The sequence below is a fragment of the Coenobita brevimanus genome, chromosome 97 (assembly GCF_032717465.1).
Source record: "Coenobita brevimanus isolate Jiangsu-jjx chromosome 97, ASM3271746v2, whole genome shotgun sequence".
Taxonomy (NCBI): Eukaryota; Metazoa; Arthropoda; class Malacostraca; order Decapoda; family Coenobitidae; genus Coenobita; species Coenobita brevimanus.
In genome coordinates, this window is record NC_137050.1 from 5,279,117 (window position 1) to 5,288,670 (window position 9,554).

At 41.5% G+C, this 9,554-nt stretch overlaps 1 protein-coding gene across 1 annotated transcript in view; it reads left to right on the forward strand.

Annotated features, from left to right (window-relative positions):
• The window catches only part of Elys (AT hook containing transcription factor 1 homolog), a 137,900-nt gene that overhangs the window by 99,348 nt on the left and 28,998 nt on the right, over positions 1–9,554 (forward strand). The window contains exons 25-27 of the mRNA XM_080283442.1: positions 4,188–5,134; positions 6,107–8,517; positions 9,241–9,301. Coding sequence (XP_080139568.1) covers positions 4,188–5,134; positions 6,107–8,517; positions 9,241–9,301 — 3,419 coding nt within the window. The remainder of the gene's footprint in view (positions 1–4,187; positions 5,135–6,106; positions 8,518–9,240; positions 9,302–9,554) is intronic.

A 9,554-nucleotide genomic window follows, 5' to 3' on the forward strand; every position in this document is an offset into this window, starting at 1 on the left:
TTTTGAATTGACAGGTCAAATGATTCCATCAAGTTCTAATGATTTTGTCTGCTTGGAAGGAAGACCTTGTCCTTCAAGCAGTTTGGATTTTTTAAAACATACCAGTTCAGTGAAAGATGTCCTTCCCATGCATCTGAAAGGGAAGGAAATGTTTAAAAATATGAGTGTAACTTCTTTGGATCAGGAATAAATTTAATGGTGGTAGGTGGTGGTGCCCATCATCCACACACTGGATGTATTGCTGCCTTCAGGTGGCTGTACACCGAGTGACAAGCCAGTTGGTATTGTGTAATCAGGGATGATTTGAGTGAACTTTGTAAGAGGATAAAATGTGCATGAAAACTGTGTGATCAGAGGGTCAGTTGAACACAACGTGGAAATGCGTATGCAGATTTGTTATTCATTAATATTGATTGCTGCATAAGCTTTGTTATTTATTGATGAATGCTGGTGAAGTGTATTGAGTAGATTCCGTGTGGAGATACTAATTGACAAGAAATAGATTGGTTCTACTTGACATGCATAAACTGGTGAAAAGATCATCATCGTCTGGACCTCCTTTCCCACCCTAGGACTGGGTGAGGAGTAGCAGTGTCCAAACAGCCAGTGTTTTCCCAGTTCAGTGGGCTGCACTTCCATACACTCGTGTTTCAAGTCCTTGATATCCTGGCTCCATCAGATTGGCAAAAAAAAATTCACCATGTTCTGTAGCTTCACACATACCTATCTGATAGAACCAATCTGAGCACTGTCATGTTAAAATGGGGTGCCAAATTCTTGGTTATGCATTTCTCCATGCAAAATTCATCCATCTGGCACGGTCTCTTGTCAGTCCCTTAGCCTCACCAACTTCCATTCCTCTCTTCCACGCACACTCATCCACTAAATCCCTCCACCTTCTTCTCCTGCCTCGCCTCCTTCCTCCTTCAGATTCACTCAGGTACACCTTTTTCACCACTCCATTGTCATCCATTCTCTCCACATGACCAAACTATCTCAGCACACCCTCTTCGATTCTGGTGTCCACAGACTTCCTTACTCCACATCTTTCACGTGTCACATTATTCTGTATCCTATCCGCTCTCTATACTGCACATACATTCCTTAGCAGTCTCATCTCCACGGCTCTTACTCTTGACTTTTCATTTTCATGCCACACCATAATCTCACATTCGTATGTTAAAGTTGGCACTAACACTCCATCATGTAAGCCTCATGCAACTGCAACACTCAAGCCTCTGTTTCTTATCTAGGCTTTCATAGCACCAGCTACTTTCCTTCCATGTGTCACCCTACTTTCCACTTCTTTTGCACATTTTCCTCTCCTTTCTATCACAGTACCCAGGTATTTGAACTCTGTCACCCATTCCAGTCTCTCTCCACTCACTAACATCACACTGGGAATCACCTTCTCTCTCAGTAACCATCACTTTACTCTTTTCTGCATTTACTCTTAAGGCATGATGCTCACAGGCATCTAGAAAACTCTTCACTTGTCTACCAAGTTCTTGTCCGATATTTGCAAGTAGCACTGTGTCATCAGCATACAACAAATTTGAGATATTCCATCCATCACTAGAAATTTCCAACACCATTCCTTTCTCCATTACTTGTGTTTTTACTTCTTTCATCACCCTGTCCATATATACAGTATATTGAACAACCATGGGGACATCACACAACCTTGACGCATGCCCACATTGAACTTGAACCATGCACTTAGATGCCCATTTACCCTTAGACATTCCTCACTACCATCATGAAAACTCTTAACAGCACCTAGAAGCGTACCATCTTCACCGTACATGCACAAAGCCTTCCACAGTCCTTCTCTGTTTTGTCGTATGTTTTTTCCAGATCCATAAGTGCCATAAACACCATATTGTCCTTTTCACAAGCCTTCTCCACTATCTGTCTCACTGCAAATATTTGATCCTTACATCCTCTGCCACTCCTAAAGCCACCCTGTTCGTCTCTCACTTGGACTTCTGATATCTCTCTCTTACTTTATAATAATTCTTCCTTATACCTTCCCTAAAGTACTCAGTAGACTTCATCCATCCATCCATCATCCACTCCTGTGTCACTCCATGAGAAGCGTAGGAGCCCAGGGTTAGGCAAGTTGGTCCTGACATTTAAGATGAGAATTGACCAGCCTCACTCATTCCTTGAGTGGCATTACATGAGCAATAAACCCCAACCACCTCTTGGATATAAATCTACACAGGCTTAGTCCGAATGGAGCACCTTAATTACTTACTAAACCAGCAGATGCCATAATTTGGTTATATAGTTACCACCCAGCGTAGTAAATGGTTTCCTGGTGTACAGGAAACCATTTGGCTTGACACTCAGTGTAGAGTCACGCATAGGCAGAAGGAAGAGGAAAGAATGAAGGAAAGAAAGACAGAAGAGGAAGGATGGAAGAAAGGAAAGGGCAGACATTCAAAGCAGCACTACGTCAAGTGAGTGGATGGTGAGCGCCCCCACCAGCGACAGTGCAATAGACTTATGCCATGCAAATTCTTGCACTCACTTCGCTCACCTTTATTTTTGTACAGGGGTACAATCACTGCCTTTTTCCACTCATCGGGCACAGTTTCATTTTTCCTTGCCTTCTTACATATCTCCGTCTAGCACCTTATTCCACTGTCCCCACAACACTTAATCATCTCTGCATACACCTTATCATCCCCAGCTGCTTTCCCATTTTTAAGCTGCTTGACAGCGTTCTTCACATCTGCAAGTGTCAGGATTCCTGTCGCTGCATTCCTTCTCTGTACACCCCCATAACCAGTCATGTTAACAGTCACTTTGCTCTCTCCACTCATCAGGCTTTCAAAATATTCTTTCCATCCGATCCTTACTTCATCCCCATGGGTTAATAATCTACCACATACATCCTTCACACTTTCACACTTCCTTCCACTGTCACTTCTACATTTCCACACCTCTTTCGGAATAACTTTTTATTTTCAGAGGAAATTGTATTAATTTTTCTTCGTAGGTCATCATTTACCTCCTCCTTTTTCCTCTTCACTAGTCTCTTTACATGCTTCTTGCTCTTGATATATTCAGTTCATATTTTAACTGGACCCCTGTCCTGTATCCACTCTAGCCACTTCCTCTTTTCCACCACTGCTCTCTTAACCTCTTCATCCCACCATGCCGTACCCTTCTTTGTTGTTTTTCTTGCCGCACCACACGCCGCTTTTGCATTCCTAACTAAGCTCATATATGTATTCCACTGGTTGTCTAGATCCATTTAACTCCAATTCAATGATTCTAAACTCCTTCCCTCTTTGGCCCTGTATTCTTATTCATTTGCCATTTCTTTGATCCTCAGCTTCACCACTTTCAGTCTCTCTCCCTGACTGCTCCTCTCTCTCTCTCTTGAAAAGATGTACATACTTTATATTGTGTATGGATAGTGTGTCCTGTGGAATGTTATTAAGAATTTCATATGCTTAAATGATTAGTGAATGAACATATTCCCTGTTTTGCCATGCACTGCTGATAGTGTTTCTCATTTGTGTATTTTTCTTTTTCCTGTATCTGATCTTTCATACCCTTTTGAAATGCAAGGAAATCAGGTTTCAGTAGGAAAAGGGAAAGTATTTTTTTATAGATGCTAAGTTTGAGTAAGTGGATATTAGTTGATGCTACTATAATGTTATCTTATTTTTAGAATATCCTACAACACCAGTGATTATGATATATATTGAATTCTGATTTAGATTTACAGCAGTTTTCATTACTTTGGGCTGTCTAGACATTGCCACTTCTCACCCTGCCCTAGGGTGGGAAGGGAAGTCTGGATGATGATGATGATGATGATGATGATTGACTCTGTCAGATACGTTTATATGAAGCTCCAGAATGTGGTGAAAGTTTTTGGCATATCAGATAGAGCTAAGATTCTGGGAACTTGAATGATGAGTGAATGGAAGCTTGGGCCATTGGATTGTGCAAACTTGGGCTGTTTGGACATTGCTGCTCCTCACCCTGTCCTAGGGTGGGAAAGAAAGTCCTGATGATGATGATGATTGAGTGAATGGAAGCTTGGGCCATTGGATTGGGCAAACTTGGGCTGTTTGGACATTGCTGCTCCTCACCCTGTCCTAGGGTGGGAAAGAAAGTCCTGATGATGATGATGATTGATTGTTATTTATTTTCTTTTTCCTCAGCCTTGTCAGAAAAGTTTCTCTGGACGTGGCAGACACAAGAGATGAAAATCCAGTGGAACAAGAGTCATTTGAACTCCATAGCAGGGATAGTTCAACCAATGAAATGTACTTCAGCTTTGTAGAAGAGGAAGTAGAAGAGGAAAGAAAAGAACAAGGCAGCAAAGTTTTAAGGGAAGAGAAATTGTCCTTAAAGTTTGGTGAAGAGAATGAAGAAGAGTCTGAAGCAGACGATAAGATGGAAGATATTGAAGAGGAAAACAGAGAAATAAGAAAGGTTGACAATGATGAAATAACAGATGATGAGAGTTTAGAGATTCCAAGTGCAGAGAGGTCAAAGGAAGTGGAGGATAGTGAAGAGGATAGCTCTCCTGATAATCAGAAAGAGGATATGAAGGAAAAGAAAAGTGGCAGTCAAGCTGTATTCCAGGAAGAAATGCAGACTGTTTTGGATTCGGAATTTGAATGTATAAGTGAAGTAAGTCGAGAACGAGTTGAGGATACAAATACATCCTATAATGGCAAACCAGATGAACTGATTTCCAGGAATATCAGTATTTTTGATAAATCGTCTATAGTAGATAGTCCAGTGGTTTCAGAAAAGTATGAGGAAGTCTCCCAACAGAATATTAAAAGGATATTAACCCAGAAGAATGCAGAGCTGTCTGTTTCAGAAGGTAAACAGCTGAACACGGAAATAAGATATTCAGTAGTAAAGAAGAAGAAGGAAGATATAGATGTAATTGAAGAAGAAGCCATTTCTGAAAAAGAAGAATTCACAAAACATGAACTTTCTCATTTAGAGAAAGTAACAAAAGTTGAATCACACTATGTTACGGTTTCAAGCACTGGTATCCTTGCTAGAAAACCTATTGGTGGGTACAGAGAAGTTGGTGTTAGAACTTCACTGTCTGTCATGGACTTGGAGGATGTGATGACGAAGAATAATAGTAAAATGAATGAGGAAAAAGTAAAGGCTGCCAAAGAGGAGGAGAAAGATGTCACAGTGAAAGGAGGAGAGGAAGGTTTATTGTTAGAAAAAGATGGAGAGGAGTATTTATTGATAGAAGAGGAAGGAGAGAAAGATGTAATATTAGAAAAAGAAGAAGAGGAAGATTTATTAACAGGAAAGGAGGGAGAGAAAGATGTATTATTAGAAAAAGAGGGAGAGGAAGATGTATTAACAGGAAAGGCGGGAGAGAAAGATGTGTTATTAGAAAAAGAGGGAGAGGAAGATTTATTAACAGAAAAGGAGGGAGAGAAAGATGTGTTATTAGAAAAAGAGGGAGAGGAAGATTTATTAACAGAAAAGGAGGGAAAGAAAGATGCATTGTTAGAAGAAGTAGAGTTGCTAGAAAAACAGGGAGAGAAAGAACTGTTGTTAGAGGAGCAAGTAGAAGATGCATTGTTCAGAAATGAGGGACTGGAAGATGTACTGGTACCGGTATTATTAGAAACAGGGCGAGAGGATGATGTATTGTTAGAAGGAGGAGAGAAAGATGCATTGCTACAAAAAGAGGAAGGGGAAGATGTATTGCAAGAAAAAGAGCAAGAAGCGGATGTATTGCAAGAAAATGAAGAGAAAGATACGTTGTTAAAAAAAGATGAAGATGTACCAGTAGCAAGAGATGGAGAGGGGAATGTATTGTTTGAAACAGGAGAAGATGAAGATGTATCACTAGAAGAAGAGGGAGATGAAAATGTATCGTTAGAAAAACAGGGAGAGGAAGATGTAATGTCATCAAAAGAGGGTGGTGATGATGATGATGATGATGACTTGGCTTCTAAACAGCACGCTCTTAGCCCTAGAGAAGAGGAGATGATAGCTGAAGCTGTACGGGAGGGGCAAGGAGAGAATTCAAGTTATCTTTCAAAATTCAATACCTCAGAACGGTTTAGCCCCCTTTGCTTCTCCGATTCAGAGAGTGATAAAGAAGAGCAGCAGGAAGAAACTGGTGAACGAAGTAAGACTGAAGATAAAGTAGGAAAGGAGATGAGCGATCAGTCAGAATTTGGTACCACAGAACGTATTAGCCCCCTCCACTTCATTGACTCAGAGAGTGAGAAAGAAGAGAACCAAGATGTAAATGCTGAAAATAATAAACCTGAGGTTACAGTTGAGGATGACAAAGAAGACATTGCAAAAGAGAAGATGGAAAAAGATACAGAAAGTGTGAAATATGAAGCAAGAAGAAAACTTGATGAATGCACTGATATCTCTTCCAAGGAAACCACAAACCAGATTAAAGAAGCCGTTACAACTCCTGATAGTTCACTTATTGAAACAGAAGAGCATATAAAAGAAGCTGTTCCACCTACAACTCCTGATAACTCTGCCAAGGAAACTGCAAAGCAGGTCAAAGAAGTCATCCCTCCCACAACTCCAGATAGTTCTTCCAAGAAAACTGCTAAGCAGGAAAAAGCTGCAGTTGCATCAACAACCCCTACAAGAAAAACAAGAAAACAAACCATAAGTGGCATTCCAGATGAGATCTACCAAGACCCTGAGGCCATAGACCGTTCTTATTCGACACCCACAAGACAGATTCGGCGATTGAGTGGTGCAGCACCAACCACACCCAGTGCTTCAAGGACTGTTCTTGAGACTGTTCAAGATCCCGAAACCAAAGACCATTCCTCTCTGACACCAACAAGACTGAGTCAGCGATTGAGTGGTGCAACATCAGCCACACCCAGTGCTTCAAGGATTTCTCTCGAGACTCCGCAAGTCCCTGATGTCAAAGACCATTCTTTTTCGACACCTGGAAGACGAAGTCACCAATTGAGTGGTGCGACACCAGCCACACCCAGTGCTTCAGGGACTGCTCCTGAGACTGCCCAAGACCCTGAGGCCAAAGACCATTCCTCTTCGATACCTATGAGACAGAGTTGGCAATTGAGTGGTGCAACACTAGCCACACCTGGTGCTTCTCTCAAGATTGCCCAAGACCTTGACGCCAGAGACCATTCCTCTTTGACCCCCACAAGACGGAGTCGACGATTGAGTGGTGCAGCACCAGCCACGCCCAGTACTTCAAGGACAGTCCCTGAGGCTGCCCAAGATCCTGAGGTCAAAGACCATTCCTTTTTGACACCCACAAGACGGAGTCGACGATTGAGTGGTGCAACACCAGCCACACCCAGTATTTCAAGGACATCCCCTGAGGCTGCCCAAGACCCTGAGGTCAAAGACCATTCCTCTGTGACACCTACAAGACGGAGTCGACGATTGAGTGGTGCAACACCAGCCACACCCGTTGCTTCGAGGGCTGCTCATAGAAAGCTGGAGGCAGCTACCCCAGGAATCGAGGCTGATGAAGATAGCGTACCACCAGTTGCAGTAATCACCCGTTCTGGTAGGAAGTTACACCAAGTGCCTTTACCAGTTACAAAGTCCAGGCCTTCTACTCCAGCTTCTGTTACCACTACGCCAGCCAGAAGGTCTAGGAGGTTATCAAAAGGTAATGATGCATCATCTCCAGCTTCTGTTATAACTACTCCAGTCAGAAGGTCCAGGAGGTTAGCAGTAGATAATGAAGCTGTTGAAAAAGTCACACTCAAGCTGGAACTGTCCCCGAGTCGTGCAGCACCAAACCCAGCTGTTGTTTTGCGTAGTTTATCTCCAGATATAATTCCTGCTGTACCTGCATCACCATCTGTTGCCAGTAAGAAAGAAAAGAGCTTTGTTGACTCTGAAGGTAAGACCACCCCATCCAAGTTATCTGCAAGAAAACACACTCGCAAGAGTATAATTGATGATACACTAGAAGCTATTACGGAAGAAGATGGATCCTATTCAGCAACAGACACCAGTCAAACAACACCAGGGAAGACTACACCAGCAAAATCCACAAATACAAGATCTAGAAGATCTAGTAGGAGAAGCATTGGAATAATGGAGACCATATCAGAGAATAGTGAACTATCACTAGTAAGTCCTTCCATTGCACAGCCAGTAACACTCACCACTGCTACCCCTTCTTCATCCCACCACAGGCATAGCAAGTTGGCCAGTGGAGAGCCAGTATTTGATTCCACAGAGATGGCTATGCCACCATCACAAAGAGAAATAAGGTCAGTCACAGAGAAAGATGCATCTGATGTTAACTCCCAGGTTAAGACTCCTCAGAAAAGAGGAAGGACAATAGTGGCTTCTGAGATAGGTCTGACTGATGAGGAGGAAGTTCCAGCTCCATCAAAGAGAAAAAATATCACAGAATCAAAGTCAAGAACTGACAGCACAACAAGGAGGACCAGAAGCCACTCCCAGTCAGAAGATGAAAAATCAGCTACAGGAGGAACACATCACTCATTAGCTTCAGAAGCCTCTCAGGTGAGCTGTTAAGTATTAGTTTATGTAATCCATGGAGTACTTTTTTCATGAAGTCTTTCAAACTGTAAGTGAAGTAAACTTTATCAGAGGGGAAAACTGTTCAAGAAAAATTTTAGTTTTGTGGATCAGAGGGAAAGACTGTTCAAGAGAAAATTGAGTTTTGTGGATCAGAGGGAAAAACTGTTCAAGAGAAAATTGAATTTTGTGGTACCATATTCCCATTGTATGGCTATCATATTATAGTGACAACCTTGCACAAGCTTGATCCTTGAAAAATGACTGGAGTTTTTCAGCCTTGTATTGCCATTAGGGAAAACTATTCTAAAATATACTTGACTATGGCAGCCCATTTTTGGACCTGTATGACTTGAAGAGGGTAAGATTTTTGCTGGCCGTTACCATAGGTGATGGATGGATGAAGCATTGCAGTAGTGCATTGTTTAATTTTCATTATTCATGCCAATCTTCTGACATTTAAATGAAATTAATCAGACCATGGGTCTTTTCCTCACACACCACTATGCACACTAGCTGCTACTGCCTTGTAAATGTCTATCCCCATGTGGGATGGAACCCAGATCAGGAGAATTAGTGCGCACACACACACACACACACACACACACACACTAAAAAACTGCTGGTGTGTGTGTGTGTGTGTGTTATTGTCAGAGAATATTGGAGAAAAGTTTTTTATGTATTTTTGCTCTTTCTCTCTCTCATCAGATTTCTCCAGGTAGTACCTCTGGCAGATCTTTAGGGAGCAGCTCAATGACCAGTTTGAAAGGTAATTTTATTTTTATTTTTTTTTTTATATATATAAATAAGATATTCTTGTGGGTCATAGAAGGCAGTTAACTTACAAGTTTCTGTTATCTTGTTAGTTTTTTCATTGAGGGAGCAGCTTGAAGGCCTCTGGCATTGGTTCCTTCTTCCTTGCATGAAACAATATATATAAAAAAAAAAAAAAAAAAAAAGTCCAGTGATGTATTCTTTATTTCATTTTTGCTTCATGTAGAATTTGATTTAATTTCAAGAGG